This window comes from Nicotiana attenuata, chromosome 6, assembly GCF_001879085.1.
Source record: "Nicotiana attenuata strain UT chromosome 6, NIATTr2, whole genome shotgun sequence".
Lineage (NCBI taxonomy): Eukaryota > Viridiplantae > Streptophyta > Magnoliopsida > Solanales > Solanaceae > Nicotiana > Nicotiana attenuata.
The window spans coordinates 5,286,233-5,302,708 of record NC_031994.1 but is presented as its reverse complement, the minus strand read 5'-3'; the positions used below and the strand labels follow the sequence as shown (position 1 = coordinate 5,302,708).

At 34.8% G+C, this 16,476-nt stretch overlaps 2 protein-coding genes across 3 annotated transcripts; one reads left to right on the top strand and one right to left on the bottom strand.

The window, feature by feature from the left end:
* On the top strand, positions 3,606-11,488 carry LOC109226531 (aldehyde dehydrogenase family 2 member C4). 2 transcript variants are annotated; one of them, XM_019391311.1, is made up of 10 exons: positions 3,606-3,842; positions 5,887-6,029; positions 8,932-9,315; positions 9,707-9,796; positions 9,902-10,075; positions 10,174-10,311; positions 10,406-10,543; positions 10,632-10,693; positions 10,887-10,980; positions 11,050-11,179. In XM_019391311.1, the coding sequence occupies exons 1-10, from the start codon at positions 3,743-3,745 to the stop codon at positions 11,077-11,079; spliced, it is 1,353 nt and encodes a 450-aa protein (XP_019246856.1). In that variant the 5' UTR covers positions 3,606-3,742; the 3' UTR covers positions 11,080-11,179. The 2 variants fall into 2 exon arrangements, with proteins under 2 accessions (XP_019246856.1, XP_019246855.1); XM_019391310.1 differs by lacking the exon at positions 10,887-10,980 and having other exon boundaries at positions 11,050-11,488.
* On the bottom strand, positions 12,486-16,458 carry LOC109226530. Its single transcript, XM_019391309.1, has 5 exons — positions 15,758-16,458; positions 15,171-15,660; positions 14,450-14,659; positions 14,051-14,142; positions 12,486-13,364 (listed from the first exon to the last, which is right to left on the bottom strand). The coding sequence occupies exons 1-5, from the start codon at positions 16,366-16,368 to the stop codon at positions 12,683-12,685; spliced, it is 2,085 nt and encodes a 694-aa protein (XP_019246854.1). The 5' UTR covers positions 16,369-16,458; the 3' UTR covers positions 12,486-12,682.

Here is a 16,476-nt window from a genome sequence, read left to right as displayed (position 1 = left end):
TAATATCTAGAATTCCGGTTATATCCTTTTATTATGAGTTATTATGCTTAATATTATAAGGTTATTTTTGTAAACCGACTTTGTATTCATGCTTTTATAATAATATAGATATATGGATAAAAATAAATTTTATATGTATATATATATTCTTAACGGGTTAATGGATTATCCATTAAGAAAATTGAATAATCCGCCCCCAAACCGATAAGCCGTTAATAAAAGAAATTCAATCCGTTCCCCATCCGTTAAACCGTTAACCCGATACCAATAAGCCATTAAGCTTCGGTTTCGGTTCGATTTTCGGTTTCGGTTCGGTTTTGAACACCCCTATGATTGACCCTAGGGGTGTTGAAACCGAACCGGAAAATCACACCAAACTAAAAAGTCAAACCAATTAAAAAATCCGAGTAGGTTTGGTTTGATTTGGTTTGGTATTAAGTGAGAAAATCCGAACCAAAGCGGCATATAAATATATAATTTTTATATATACTTTTAAGACTTTATATAGAATTTTCTTCAAAATATATCTAGAAATATTTGGGATCCTCTCATGAGATTTAATATTTAATAGAACTATGAAGTGCATCTATTTTTATTTACTTTAAATAATGGGTTTGTCCCATCACTTTCTTATCACGTGGTATTGAAATGTGTCAATCTCTTTGTTTTTTCATTTTCATATATCAAGATCTGTTAAATTCTTATATTTTTTTCGAATTTGAAATTAAATGGTATTTAGATAATATTAAAATTAAATAGAACACATCATTATTTATGTTTCATATTGATTTTATGTTTAATTATTAAATTCAGTTAACCTTAAAAGCATCAACGAAAAATTATTGTTAGACGGCTAAGAAAATAACTATCATGTGTTACTAAAAAAAAATCTCCCATAAGAATATATTAGTGGATCTTATAATTGTAAGTTCTTTCGGTTTTTATTAAACATATATTCACTTATCAAAACTTTATCTATAACTTTAACAAAGTAAGATTGAAATAATATTCATGTAACAAAAAATTTCGAGAAATCCGAAAAAACCGACAAAGCCGAATCAATCCAAACCGATATAGTTGATTTGATTTAGTTTGGATAAAAACCAAACAAACCCGGTCCATGTACACCCCTAGTTGAACCAGTTCCAAGTCGAATAGAGCCCTAGAGGTCGACTCGACACTAATTAGCTGATACTTTGCACAGTAAAAGTGGTCTGAGTCGATATTTATATATGCTACTCGACATTCGATCGTATGCCTTTTGAGGCATGATCAATATAACTTGACTTCATTAGGAAAATTTTACATTGTTGGCGGTGGAGAAGCCAGGAAATTTAATAGTGGTGTCCAAAATTTAAATATTCTTTGCTAGTTGGTTATGCAAGGACGATTTATTTCTTATCAATAACAAGTACTTAATATTTTATCCTGTTTAATTATTCGGCAAAAAGTATTTAGTTGACCACACTTGATCACTCATAGCTTCACCCCTTATTGTTAGATTCTTTCTGCGGATTATAAAGAGCAAGGGGAGGAAAAGCAGAAATATGCATATAATAATCTTTTTGCCAAAAAATCTATGTTAGATTATCCAATTTTTTTAAAAAACTATGTATATATTACAATCATTTTTACCACTCGGGAATTATCATGTAAAAGAAGAAGCAATTTTCGTTCTATTCCAATAATTTGAAATTTTGAATAACAAAAGTATCTTTCAATTTGCATAATTGGAGATATAATTTAATAATCGTAATTTCAACATACGTCTAAATATAGTTTTTCTGTTTTCTTTCGTTTTCTATATTTTCTTCTTCCATTATTCACGAACCCTTTTTTTTTGGGGTCTAAATCAGCTTTTATGAAATGACAAGCACGACCCACATGCGACAAGTCCCTTTTGGCAGTTGGCTAAAATTTGAGTACACATTTGGTGTCATAAAATTTGATGGAAGATTTTTCCAATAAAATTTAAATCAGCATTTGTTCATAAATTTTTAATTTTTACTTGAAAATACATTTTAGAAATTTTTGAAAAATTGAAAAACTACAAAAAGCTATTTTTTATAATTTTCACTCAAATCACTCACAAAACTTCAAAAACAACCCAAACTGAAATTTATGTCCAAACACAATTCTAAGTTTAAAATACCATTTTCACTTGAAAAAAATTTTCATCATTCTTTCGAATTTTACAATTCTTATGTCCAAACGCCTACTTAAAATCTCTTGTCTCATGCGGTGCTACGGGACACCACTTTGTTGACAACTTTTACTAAATACATACTTAAAAACTAAAATTATTGGCTAAAAATATTTTAAAAATTAATATTATTATTATAATAATTTATTCATTTGTTTATTTTTTTTATATTAATATCGTTTACACCGCTGTCAAAAGTCAAGAGTCAATCTACCTCCTTAGATAACTTTTAAAAATAGCAAGTAGTCTTTATTGACCAAGACAATATCTCTCTGACTGCTACATTGGCGTTTACTTCGAAAATTATCTAAGCAATTTATCAAAAAAACTTTTCAAGTCAAATCAAGAAAGTAATTTTTCACAAGCACCTCTTTAATTCTTGAAGCTAGACATTCAATTTCTATATTTATTTAATCAGATTACTTATAAAAGAATTATAAATTATTTGTATGATAATTATTATTTGGTAACATAATAAAAACCAATAATTATTCTATATTTACATAATCAGATCACGTATAAAATAGTTACACTTAATCTCTATGATAACCATTAATTGGTATGTTAAATTACAACAATATATAATGTACAAAAATATTTAGTTTAATTTTTATACACATCCATTATAATTTTTTTACATCCCTGTAAGTCAATTTAACTGAATAGAATAAGGAAAATAGAATTTAACTTATATTTATCGCCAGTATAATTTTTTTTACACTATCAAGTCACATTAATCTGAATATTTATATTCAGTCCTATCTTCAAGATTACAAATCTCACTTCCTATAGAGCATTTTTAATGACTAAAAACCTTTTTTCACATAGTCCATATTTATAAGGGTAAAAATTTACTCGCATCTATGTTTACACCAACTAATTAAATACGTGACATATGTATTTTCAATTTTGCATATTCACGCTCAACACTAAAGTATAATTAATTAATATACATTTTCGTATTAAATTATAAATTAAGTGGGCGTTTGGACATAAAAATTGTAAAATTTCGAAAAAAGTGATTTTTTTTCAAGTGAAAATAATATTGAAAATTAGAGTTGTGTTTTGGACATGAATATAACTTTGGGTTGTTTTTGAATTTTTTTGAATGATTTGAGTGAAAATTCTTAAAAATAGTTTTTGGGAGTTTTTTAAATTTTTGAAAAATTTCAAACTTCATCTGCAAGTGAAAATTGAAAAATTTATGACCAAACACTAATTTAACAAAAAGCAAAAAAAATTCGGAAAAAGGTGAAAAAATTTTGATGGCTAAATTGGGCTCTAAATATGATACACTTATTTTTTATTGTGGTATAAATATCAGATACAAATAAATTTTTATGGCATAGTCTAAGCTAATTAATTAAATAGTTGAAGAAAACGCCACCTTATAAGTCATATTTCTTTAACCGACCCCCACGAGAAAATAACCCCTCGGATTTTAAGCCTATATATATGCTGTAAATATGCATGTGCTTCTTCTTCTTCTTGTAATTCCATAAGACAATACCAGCAGTTGAAATTCTCAAAAAACAAAAGATGGTGAAATCTAATGGAAATTTAGAGTCTCACTTCCAAATTCCAAAGGTTAAGTTCACAAAACTCTTCATTAATGGCGAATTCGTTGATTCTGTTTCAGGTTAATCTCTTACTCTGTTTTTCCTCTTTACCGTTTGTTAATGAAATCAGCTAATCTGTACTGTCAGTATGATGGGATGAATATGATTTCTTTTAATCTTAATTAGAGGTGTCGGTTTTAAATCTTGGAAATGAAAAAAAATCCTGGTAGGGAGTACTTTCTCTTTAATAGGTCGGGGGCTTCAATGATATTACTGAACACCGAGTGAGAAACTATAAAAACTCAACTTTTCTGTTGCAGCTTTGTTCTCTTGATTCTTATTTGTATCATCAGTATGATGGGATGAATATGATTCTTTAAATTTTAACCAGACGTCTCGGTTTTAAATCTTGAAAATCAAAAACATTCTGGCAGGGAGCGCTTTCTCTTTAATAGGTCGGGGCCGAATACCGGGTGAAAAACCATAAAGCTCAACTTTTCTGTTGCAGCTTTTTTCCCTTGATTCTAGTATATGATATTTTTATTACTCAGTATTTGGTATTCGTATTAGAACCTGACTAATTCGAATTCGTGTTGTATAATACCTATTACCGGGAAAACGCTCAATACTCAAAATTCTATATGATTACTTCCGGTCAGAGAGGCGAACCCAGGATTTAAAAATCGGAATCGCACTTTTAAATTCAATCAAAATCTGCTTTGTATATAGGATGTCCACTACTAATATATCATTATTTTTTAAGTTTTTGCTTAACTTTACGGGTGCCAGTTACCTCTCTGGATATAGCATAAGTCCGTCTCTGCTTCTGTACTAGTTTCCCCTTTTTACTTTACGCTTTTGTGTGTGTGTGTGAGAGATTCTTTTTTATTTTTAATTTTTTTTAATTTTAAGTGGTTGGATTTGGATTTAGAAGATTTGTTAATGGGTTGTTGCATTATGAGAAGTTTGGTGGAATTTTTTGAACTAAAACCAGACACGGTTTGAAGAAAATAGATTAACAAAACAGATGTCAGAATATAAAATAATTTTTTTCTTGACTAAAACTTCATGGCGAGATTTGTTTTTCTTTTGGGTGAATCTTATAGAGCAATGGATTTAGATCTCGAAAAAATAATAGTATTCTTACAAAGCAGTAAAGTGTAATAATGGAAATGATAAAATTACCCAGTTTTTACCACGTGTACATAAGACTTTTTCACTTAATCATATACAAAGGCCGGATCCAGGATTTGAAGTTAAAGGTCTGAATTTACCACAGAATTCATAGCTCGTTTTAGTTTGTGAGTTCGTAATTAATGAATTTTTTAATACAAACACAATATTTAAACAAAACCGACTGAATTCGGCCGAACTTGCACCTAATAAGCTAGCTCCGTCTCTGATCATATATGTATTCTTACCTTGCAAATTATTTAACTATCATGAATTAATATGACTTGATATAAAATAATAGGTCTGAGTAAGTATTAAATGAAATAAAGATGTGATTATCAACTAATTAGATGATTTATAGCCACTCAAAAATCTAACACTTGGTTTAAATTATAAGTTGCAAACGTTTTTTTTTCATTTTAAACTCAGTGCCTTATCAGAAAGGGAGCTTTGGAGCAACAGTAAAGTTGTCTCAGTGTGACCTATAGGCAGGGGCGAAGGTACATAGCCCTAAGGGTGGTTAACTGACCACCCTTCATCAAAAAGTTACGCTGTATATATAAGTAAAATATTAGATTTTAATGGTATATAACATATATTGAATTCCCTTTATCGGGGATTTTTTTTTACTTATTTCAAATTTGAACACCCTGAATAAAATTCCTGGCTTCGCCACTGCCTATATGTCACGGGTTCGAGCCGTGAAAGAAGCCGCTAATGCTTGCATTAGGGTAGGCTGTCTATATCGCACTCTTAGGGTTCGGCCATTTCTCGAACCCTGCGTGAATACGGATGCTTTGTGTAGGGCTGCCCAAACTCAATATCTTATCAAACGGTGCTATATAAATTAGGACAGAAGAAATAATTAATTGTATATATTTAGAAGTCTATAAAAAATATTTGGCCTTTAGTTTTTGTGCCATGTGCTTAGTTTTTTCTGAATATGTGCAGGAAATACGTTTGAAACGATAGATCCAAGAAATGAGGAGGTAATTGCAAGAATTGCTGAAGGAGACAAAGCTGATATTGATTTGGCTGTCAAAGCTGCCCGTGAAGCTTTTGACAATGGCCCTTGGCCTCGTTTATCCCCTATGGTACATTTATATTCTTATCTCATTTAACTATAAATGTTAAATTATTTGATTTGGTAAAATATTATTAAAAAGGACAGCCCGATGCATTAAGCTCTCCCTGCACAGGGTCCTGGGAAGGGCCGGACCACAAGGGTCTATTGTACGCATCCTTACCCTGCATTTCTGCAAGATGCTGTTTTCACGGCTTGAACCCGTGACCTCTTGGTCACATGCCAACAACTTTACCAGTTACGCTAAGGCTCCCCTTCTGGTAAAATATTATGTGCCGGTTAATATTAATTACATAATTAAATTTCTCAATAAAAACGTCGTTTTTTTCGATATTTTTTAGCTGCTATAGTGAAATACTTATAAAGAACATATAATATAAGATGACATGAAAATCAGTTCCAAAATAAAGTTGGTCATTATATTGAAATATTGTTATAAATGATGGGCGTCACCGGTGGCGAAGCTAGGAATTTCTCCAAGGGTGTTCAAATTTTAAAAAAGTGAAAAAGATTTCCAATAAAGGGTGTTCAATATGTGTTATATACCTCTAAAATGTAATATTTTACCTATGTACACAGTGCAATTTTTCGACGAAGGGTGGTCAGTTGACCACCCTGTTATCCATGTGGCTTCGCCACTGGGTGTCACAGGCGAAGCTACATGTCTTAATGGGTGGTCACTTGACCACTCTTTATTGAAAAATTACACTGTACGTACAGATAAAATAATAAGTTTTAAAGGTATATGACATATATTGAATACTCTTTGTCGAGAACTTTTTTTTACTTCTTTCAAGTTTGAACATCCTAAAGGATATTTCTGGCTTCATCACTTATATGTTATAGATATGTTTGACTGTGCTATTAATTTTTTCAGGCAAACAATGCCATAGAAAATAAAATAGATGAAATAGTTATCATAGTAAATTGAATTTGTTTCAAAATATTTGACATTCGAAAAAAGTAGTCATTTACTTTTTTTTTCTTTCTAAATTTACCTTTATTGTTTTAATTAGCGGAGTGTGAACTAAGTGTAATATTTAAGGAAGGATAAAAATAGTTTAAACAAATACTCTACCAAATAAATTATTAAATATTTTTACCAAGGGGTATGTAAAAAATCTTTAAAAAAGAAAATAGAGGAAGTAGTAAACATTAACATCCTCTCTACGATTCTTCTTTTATTTTTTTTTCCTTAAATAATTATATACAAATAAAGAAAGATAGTAAGTGAATATTAAGTAAAAGATGTACTTTTTAAGATTTTTCAAGTGTGAATTCATTAGTTAGTCAGTCCCTAAACGTGTTTTAATGTACTACTTAATGGATAGTCAATGATAAAGAGTGTCAAACCTAACTTTTCTCTTTTTGATTAAAGTGTCAGTCTTATTTTATTTTATTTTATTTTCCAAAATTTCCCTTTAGTTTCTATTAATAGTAAATTCTAATTTAATCTAAAATATGTTGAAGGTGATATCAATGTTCCTACAGTAAGGAAAGAAAAGGAAGATAAAGTTGGACACGATATTATATAGTGATTGTAACGTTACAGCCACAGAATAGAAAGTTGTAATTTAATTTATTTTTAGACTTTAAAAAGCTGGAAATTACGATCAGAATTACAGCCCGTACCCTGTCAGTGCCAGGGGCGAATTTATAGAAGAAATCATGGGGCACGTCAACTCATGATATGTTCGTAAAATTAAATATTTTATGTATATATTGTTTAAAATTGATATAATATTAACTGTTGGTACTCATGCTTCAAAAACGTTGAATGACGCACTTAGTTAAAGGTTGAATTATTTACCAAGAATACGAGAGATCAATCCCCACTTTAATATAATTTTTTTTTTCATTTTTTTTAGTAGTGCATGCACCCATGTAGTAAAAATTCTAGATTCGCCGCTGGTCAGTGCCCGTCAAACTGTGCGCACATAAAAGAAACTGAGGAAGTAATGTAATGAAATGTAACATCAGATTAAAGTATCATTTACATGAAAGTTCAATGTAGATATGATAGGTTACATCAGAAATATGACAGAAAGTGATGTTTGAGGATTTTTTTTTTTCCTAAAAAATCTTTTTGTATGGGATGAACCAGTAAATAATGGGAATAAAAATTTAGAAGGAAAAAAATTTACTTTCTGCAGAATTAAAATCTTATACCTAAGTAATGTGAATAAATATCTCATGGGATTAGTTATGCTACCTTCTGTATGAGATAGCTAATCCCACTGTTTATATTGGATAGCTAATCCTACCATTTTAGTATAAAAGTTATCCCGGGATTAGCTAATATCCCAAACCAAACATGGGATAAAGTTAATCCTATTCAGAGATTATTATTCTTATCCCATGTATCAAACGACCCCATAATGTTACCTTGTGTTTGCCTTGTTCCCTTAGTAAAATATTGTAGCGGTTATCTTAATTATTGTATAAGCTGCCTACATAACACCCTTTGGGTTGTGGTCCTTCCTCGGATCCTGCGTGAACGCGGGATGCTTCGTGCACTAGGTTGCCCCTTGTATATTCACTCGGAAATGTTCAATTTGTGTCGCAGTCCTAAATGAGTTGATCTTTTTTCATCATCTATGATTGTTTGACCTGTCTAAGATGTAAAAAAAATAAAAATAAAGGCAGCCCGATGCACTAAGCTCCTGCTATGTGCGGGGTCGGGGGAAGGGCCGGACCACGAGGATCTATTGTACACAGCCTTACCCTGCCTTTCTGCAAGAGGCTGTTTTCACGGCTCGAACCCGTGACCTCTGGTCACATGGCACAACTTTACCAGTTACGCCAAGGCTCCCTTCAACCTGTCTAAGATGTAAACAAAGAAAAATATTGCCTTTCTCTAGTGATAAAAAGATTGCTGCATTCTCTTACTTTTGTTCTGTGATTACAATCAGGAGAGGAGAAATATAATGCTGAAGTTTGCAGACTTAATCATAGAAAATGCAGAAGAAATAGCAGCATTGGATGCAATGGATGCAGGAAAGTTATTTGCTGCTGGAAAAACAATGGACATCCCTAGTGCAGCGCAATTTATGCGTTATTATGCTGGTGCAGCGGATAAAATTCATGGGACGACTCTCAAGATGTCACGCGATATACAGGGATACACGTTGCTCGAACCAATTGGTGTTGTCGGACACATTATTCCTTGGAATTTCCCAACTCAGATGTTTGTTATGAAGGTTGGCCCTGCATTAGCTGCTGGTTGTACTATGGTTGTCAAACCGGCCGAACAAACCCCTCTTTCTGCTCTCTATTATGCTCAATTGGCTAAGCAGGTAATTTTTCATTTTTCATATGCACTGTGAAACTTTTATATCCGATCAGGCACGATCGTACACTAAGGTGCTCCTCGCTAGTTGTTGGAACTACGCGAGCCAGGCTAGGCCGGATCATAGCTCATCCTCAGATCAGGGGATACCTTCTGGGGCAATGTAGCCTTTTGGCTATGGGTTTATCTGAATCCATAATTTTTTATACGACTATAGATATACAAGTAAAAACCTACTAAAATATAATGAATTTTAACAGTACAATGAGTTCAATGCTGAGAATCTTAATCTAAATCCTGAATCCGCCTCAGGTCATACCTTAAGTTAGCAGCTTCCTTTAGTTTTATGACACTGAGTACTATGTTTTCTCCTCTTCAATGTTACTTTCTTGAAACAGGCTGGTGTTCCCGATGGCGTGATCAACGTCGTGACAGGATTTGGATCGACTGCTGGTGCTGCACTTTGCTCGCACATGGACGTAGACAAGGTGATTCCTAATTGACACATTCGTACATGAAAGAAGAACGGCAATTGAAAGCTAGAGTACTGCCTTGGCGAATCATACCAGCTAATAATTTTGTGCTTTATTCAGATAAGCTTCACAGGTTCGACAGAAGTTGGGCGTCTAGTAATGCAAGCTGCAGCGCTGAGCAATTTAAAACCTGTTTCACTAGAATTAGGAGGCAAGTCGCCTTTTATAGTATTCGACGATGTAGATGTGGAAAAAGTTGCACCTCTTGCTATGATCGGGATTCTATTTAACAAGGTAAACTGAATTTCATACTTCTCATTCTGATTCCTTATTAGTATATCTCAAACACATCAATGAGGTAATGTTCCTCACTTTCAATTCTTTTTTTTCAGGGAGAAGTTTGTGTGGCTGGATCTCGTCTTTTCATCCAAGAAGGAATTTACGATAAGTTTGTCAAGAAATTGGTGGAGATAACGAAAACATGGGTGGTTGGCGATCCTTTTGATCCAAATTCTCATCAAGGACCTCAAGTATACATTTGAACTGTTCTTTCAACATGTTGCTACTTGACATAACCAAAATCGCGTAAGTGTTTACTCTTAACTCACTATTTACCTGATGCAGGTCGATAAGAAACAGTTTGAGAGAGTACTTTCATACATTGAACATGGAAAGAGGGAGGGGGCTACATTGTTAACCGGGGGCAACGCGTTGGATCGGAAGGGTTATTTCGTTGAGCCAACCATATTCACCGATGTAGAAGTAAGTATTCGAAAATTACCATTTTTTGCATTTGAATGCTGAGATCAAATATACAGTGTGTCATATATCTTCTTAATGATTTTGGCAGGATCATATGATAATTGCAAAAGAAGAAATATTTGGACCTGTTTTATCAGTAATGAAGTTCAAGTAAGTTCACTCCCTTATTAGCATTTCCAAAGAGTAAATGTTCAACTTAAATCATATCGAAGTTTAAGTTCTATGCACTGACGTATGAATCTTTATAATACAACTAATACTTAACTGATAACCTGATAAAATAGTAACTAACCTGATATCAGTATAAAAGGCAGTCCGGTGCACTAAGCTCCTGCTATTGTAGGTGGCCTTACCTGCATTTCCGCAAGAGGCTGTTTCTACGGCTCGAACATGTGACCTCCTGGTCACGTGGCAACAACTTTACCGGTTACACCAAGGTCCCCCTTGTAACCTAATATCAGTATAAATAACTTTAACCTTATCGTTAATGATGTGACGAATGGCAGGACGGTAGAGGAAGTGATCAAGAGAGCTAATTGTACACAGTATGGACTAGCAGCTGGTGTTATGACAAATAACTTGAACATTGCCAACACAGTTTCAAGATCGATTCGAGCTGGAGTTATCTGGATAAACTGTTACTTTGCTTTCGATCCGGATTGCCCGTATGGAGGATACAAAAGCAGTGGATTTGAAAGGGATTTGGGAATGGAAGGACTTCATAAGTATCTTCAAGTAAAATCTGTAGCCACTCCCATTTACAACTCCCCTTGGCTGTAAATTTTACAGACATAAAGTGCAGTAAAAGAGAATACTATTGATATATAATATCTCATCTCATGTTATATAACCAGACAATAAAATTTTGTTATTTGAGGTACATCCTTTTGGCTGTTTAAGTGCCTTTGTTTTTGGGAATAGAAAATTCAGTGTGATATTGTTTCATCTTGTTCCAATATGGAAGCTTTTTTTTTTTTTTTGGCTCAATTCCAATAAAGAAATGACAATCCTAATTGTTCACCATATATTGGTGAATTGGATTTGATCCTGTTGAACCATCTATTACAATAAAAATATATCGAATGTGATCCCCACAAGTGGGGTCTGGAGCAGGTAGGGTTTACGCATACCTTACACCTTATGTGTGGTAGAGAGGTTGTATCCGATAGACCCTCGGGTCAAGAGATTGAGTCATCTGTTAACATTATAATTGTGATCAAATGCGCTCACTGGTCACTTTTTAGCCTTGTCTTTAAAATATAATCACTGTCCTAAAGTTTCACTCAATTTCAAGATAATGGCTATTACTTCAATTATGGGGGGCTGAAAAGTGGCTATTTGTGAATCTTTTTCCAGCTTTCCCCGAGTTAAGTCCAATGCAAGAATAGATCCACATTCCTTTAAAATGAGGTCAGGGAAGAGAGAACCAGAACCGCGCCTTCCTGAGCCCGAGGTTGCGCCAATTCCACACGAGGTCCTCGTTCCGGAGCAAGTTTTTTAACACGTGCAGGAATTCCTAATGAAGCGATCAATGTCGTAACAGGATTTAGACCTATTGATGGTGCTACACTTACACTCTGTTTGGATCATTGTTACCCATTGTTTTATAATGTACTGCTTTTAGGTTCTTTGGATAGGAATAGTGCCTACCCAAACTTTTCTGGTTCACCCCAACACTCCCCACTTGTCCAACTGTACAAGGCCCGGGAACGAATTCACCGTTGTATGGCTGACCGGCAATTACTAGCGATTCCGGTTTCATGCAAGGGAGTTGCAGCCTGCATTCTAAACTGAGCACGAGTTTTTGGGGTTAGCTCACCCTATCGCGACCCTTTGTATATGGACTTCCAGCACCATATCATTGGAAAAAGTTTCCAAACCCAAATCAGAATCATCAAGTTGCCATTTCTTTTGACAATAAACAGAATATTTCAATAAGTGATGAATATTTGATCACACAATGTAACCATTATCAACAAAAGAATACCAAGGGCACGTTGGTACATTAAACAGAGATGCTAAAACAAATCCAATACATTGAAGAATGGAGAAATTCTTCACTTCTAAAACTGATGAACTAGTAGTCATTATTTTTACACCGAAGAAAGAAAGTAAAAACTAAAAGATAGAACATAAATTTTAGGATGTTGTAGGAGTTGAATTTTCAGCAGTTGTTCCTACATGCTGAATGACAAATCCATAAATTTTTCTTTTCAAGCACTCTATCTTCTGTATCAATTGCTCATCCTTTTTTGAGACTACGCGATCCAACCATGCATTGACTCGCTTGAGTTGTGACAAAATAGCTGTAATTGAACCACAGTTTGAACCTCCATCAGAAGCCATGGAGCAATTCTTGAACACACGAAAACCTGCATCTAATGACTCTTCAACAAAAGTGATGAACCACATTTGCATCTCAGATTGCAACTTCTTTGCAAGTTCTACTGTGTCATTCATCCCATTACCTCTTGTCCAAGTTCCAGTTACTGCTGAAACAATCGAAGGATTCTTATTTGATGTTTTTGCTGATTGATATATTGGAGAGCTTTTCAATGATGCAGATTGAGTTCCACTGTTCTGATTTGTTAAAAGAGACACAATTTCAAGATCAGTTGCTAGAGCAGCCTCCACCCAAAGAAGTGATGATTTTGGTTGCTCCATTATCATATTCTCATTACATTTTTGCACCCCACGATTGCTGGTGATTGAGTCAACGACATTTGTTGATTTCACTACATCTTCGTAAATCGACATGAAACGATCAATAGTTGGCAGAGGGTTTTTGGGGTTGGATGTTGAGCGTAGATCTGAAAACATACTGCAAAAGGTAGACAGAATTAAGAAAATGAAAGAGAATGTATAAAGTTTTGTCCAACAAGAATTCCTCAATTCCCATTTGCATGTTTTAAGCAACGAAACGTTTCCTCTTTCCTTTATGCTCCCTTCTTATTTTCTATTTGGCAAACAGAATATTAAGTGCATACATTTTAATTTCCTTGAAGTCCCAACAGTGTTTTCCTCTCTAGACAAGAATTAAGTTGAAGAAGTTGTCTTAAGAACATCGACAGTGTTCAAGAACCTAGTATATATAATAACTAAACAAAAAGCTCAACAAATTCATTAGCATCGATTTATGAGTCAGCGGCTACATTAGTTTGAATGTGCTCAAGATGACGAGAAGTTAGACGCATTCTAACCCTACCCCCCTCCCTTAACTCCACAGAAGGCAAAAAAAGTGTAGCTTTCTTTTTCATAAATTACCATGGGTAAAGCTCCTTATTGACTAGGTAAATCCTAGTAATTCAAGATTGTATCTTCATTTCCCTTTGAGCTCAACTTTGTTTTAGTGGCATAAGCTAATAAAGTTGTCATACGTTTGGCATAACAATGGTAAATGATATGGCAAAGCTCTAAGGGATGATGACATTTACCTCAAATTTCTCACAATAGTCTCAGTGGCAAGGTAAATGATATGGCAAAGCTCTAAGGGATGATGACATTTACCTCAAATTTCTCACAATAGTCTCAGTGGCAAGGGCCTCTTCCAAGGCTTCAGCTGCAGCTGTTGAAGCAATTATTCTCCTTTGCATAGCCTCCTACACCAACAAATTGACCATTTGCATCATCATTAATATATATATATAACACAGCCAAATAAATTCAGCTAATTTCATTAATCTTCTCCAAAACCATTTGCATTTTGCAATAAGGAAAGATTAGTATGCATGCACCAGCAACAAGACGGATCGAGTTATCATTCTTAGTCACAAATGAGAAGAATAAACTTCAATTATTTCCATAAAGAAATTATTATGGTTTTGCTCTAGCTCAATGCAATCAGCAGATGCAAAACTAGCTAATACGGGATAGTAGCACTTTCAATTTAAAAGCTTTCCTCCATACCTTTCCAAGCTTTGCGAGTTCAGAGGACACAGAATTTAGCGATACACTGCCATCAATCCACTTCTTCTCATGAACTGGAATGACTGGAGCTACATTGTTAGGCTTTTCAGTGTCAGGGGAATTTTCAGCAACACCAGATTTTACTTTCCCTTCATTTCCAAATTCATCAGCATGACTGCTTACATCACTCAGACGCCTTGAAATAGCAGCCTGGAAAATGACATAATTGCTTAGGCCATTATCAATCAGAAACTAATAACTAGTGCTTAAATTTAGCATAAGCAAAAGTATCATATTATACGTGTTTATCATAAGAGTATGTTCAAAGGCAGATAGTGGTTTAATTCAGTGGGTGCTGAGTGTAGCATCCACTATTCTTTTGTGACAAAATGGCACAAATTTAGAAAGTATAAAACATATTCTGAATTAATTTTCAACTAATATATATAGCTCAACCATACACTTTCACAATATTAAAAATCACCAAACATTAATGAATTTAGTGTACTATAATCCTGAAACTAATCCAACTCCTCAACTTGATATTCAAAGAACCAACCACTTTTCATTGCGATCGCTTTGCACATCATTGTTTGAAGTACACACTTCTATAAAGCATATGGCTTCAGCTAGGAAGCATATGCCTTTAATAACACTGCATTCAGCACATCATGAAGTAATCAGATTTCCATAAGAACAAGAGATTATCAAGAAATATCACCTGAGTTCTCAGAATTGCCTGAATATCCGGTTTTTTCTTTGAGAAAACCTTCTCTGTTTGTTCAAAAGAGTCACCACTGCTAGCCGTCCCTTCATCCCAATTCTTCCTACTCGATTTACCGGACCCCACAATCGCCTCAGAAACTTTAGAAATTCCAGCAGCAATAGCAGCCAGTTTCTTCTTCCCGGACGAATCAACAGCAGGTGAAACCTTAACACCACCAGACAACCGTCGTCCAGGCGACAACGACATCCTTCTCGCCACCAACGGACTCCCTTGCCTTCTCGTAGCTGTAGGCGATGGCTGCCTGTACCTTGACGGCACTATAATAGCTGCTTCTTTTGCTGTGCTCCTATTCTCTTCTTTCGCAGCCGCCAAACTTGGTACAACACATTTTGATGGCACTGGTGATGCTGATCTCTTCACTTTAACGGCCGGTGATGGATCCCTTTCTCCACTTCCCATATTCTTCTTCCCTGCTGATACTGACCTGTGAATTAAACAAAAGGAAATGTTAGCTAATCAGAAGGTCTAACCGATCACCACGCCTGTGTTGTAAATATGCAGTTCCAGTACTGAGTACTGACCTTTGCTTTACCGATGCTGGAGACGAAAATCTCCTCGGTTGATGAACATTTTCAGAAGATTTTTTCTTCAAATCGTCCTTAATTTCGACATTTTCTTTTGGTGCAAGTACTTCTCTAACCCTAACTTTTTCCTTTCCATCTTTTGGACCCGAACCCGGCTCTGTTCTTCCATTTTTTGACAAATAAACAGAAATAGGATCCGAATCCGAAACGGGCTGGATGAGAAACCCTCCATTTGAAATTTTAGCAATTAAAGGTTCAGGCGACCCGATGAAGCCATGGCGGCCAGCGATAGGGCGGAGGTTCACAGCGCGTGGAACAGGAGGGGAATCAAAGGTAAACCGGTCAACATGAGCGAATTGACCGAGCTGAAGCCGGTTAGTGAGAATGAGATCGGTGTCGCGGTCGGAGAGGGAGACATAAGTGGAGTTGAGGGAATCGGAGAGTTGTACGTAGAAGCCGTGGTGAGGCCAGAGTGAATCGGAAGTGGAAAGCGCCGGTACGATTCCGATAACTTGAAGGAGTGGCGTACGGTGGTCGCCGGTGACACGTGTACCGGTGTTCATAGATTGAAGTAGCTTTAGTAGAATTCCAGGAGTAAGAGTCGCCATTGCAGCAATAATTATATGGATTCAGAGGAAAAAGGGGGTTTAATATTTAGGAATTTCGAAAGGATTTATTGGAGAGATTTACAGAGAGAGTTTGGGGGGAGGGGGGGG

What these genes read in the sequence shown, in the direction of transcription:
- LOC109226531 (XM_019391310.1), top strand. Translation starts at nt 3,743, where the DNA reads ATGGTGAAATCTAATGGAAATTTAGAGTCTCACTTCCAAATTCCAAAG. An exon ending in ATTCGTTGATTCTGTTTCAG is followed by an intron (nt 3,843 to 5,886) that starts GTTAATCTCTTA and finishes GAATATGTGCAG; the next exon opens with GAAATACGTTTGAAACGATA. An exon ending in ATTCTCATCAAGGACCTCAA is followed by an intron (nt 10,312 to 10,405) that starts GTATACATTTGA and finishes TACCTGATGCAG; the next exon opens with GTCGATAAGAAACAGTTTGA.
- LOC109226530 (XM_019391309.1), bottom strand. Translation starts at nt 16,368, where the DNA reads ATGGCGACTCTTACTCCTGGAATTCTACTAAAGCTACTTCAATCTATG. An exon ending in CCAGCATCGGTAAAGCAAAG is followed by an intron (nt 15,661 to 15,757) that starts GTCAGTACTCAG and finishes TTTAATTCACAG; the next exon opens with GTCAGTATCAGCAGGGAAGA. An exon ending in AACTCGCAAAGCTTGGAAAG is followed by an intron (nt 14,143 to 14,449) that starts GTATGGAGGAAA and finishes TTGTTGGTGTAG; the next exon opens with GAGGCTATGCAAAGGAGAAT.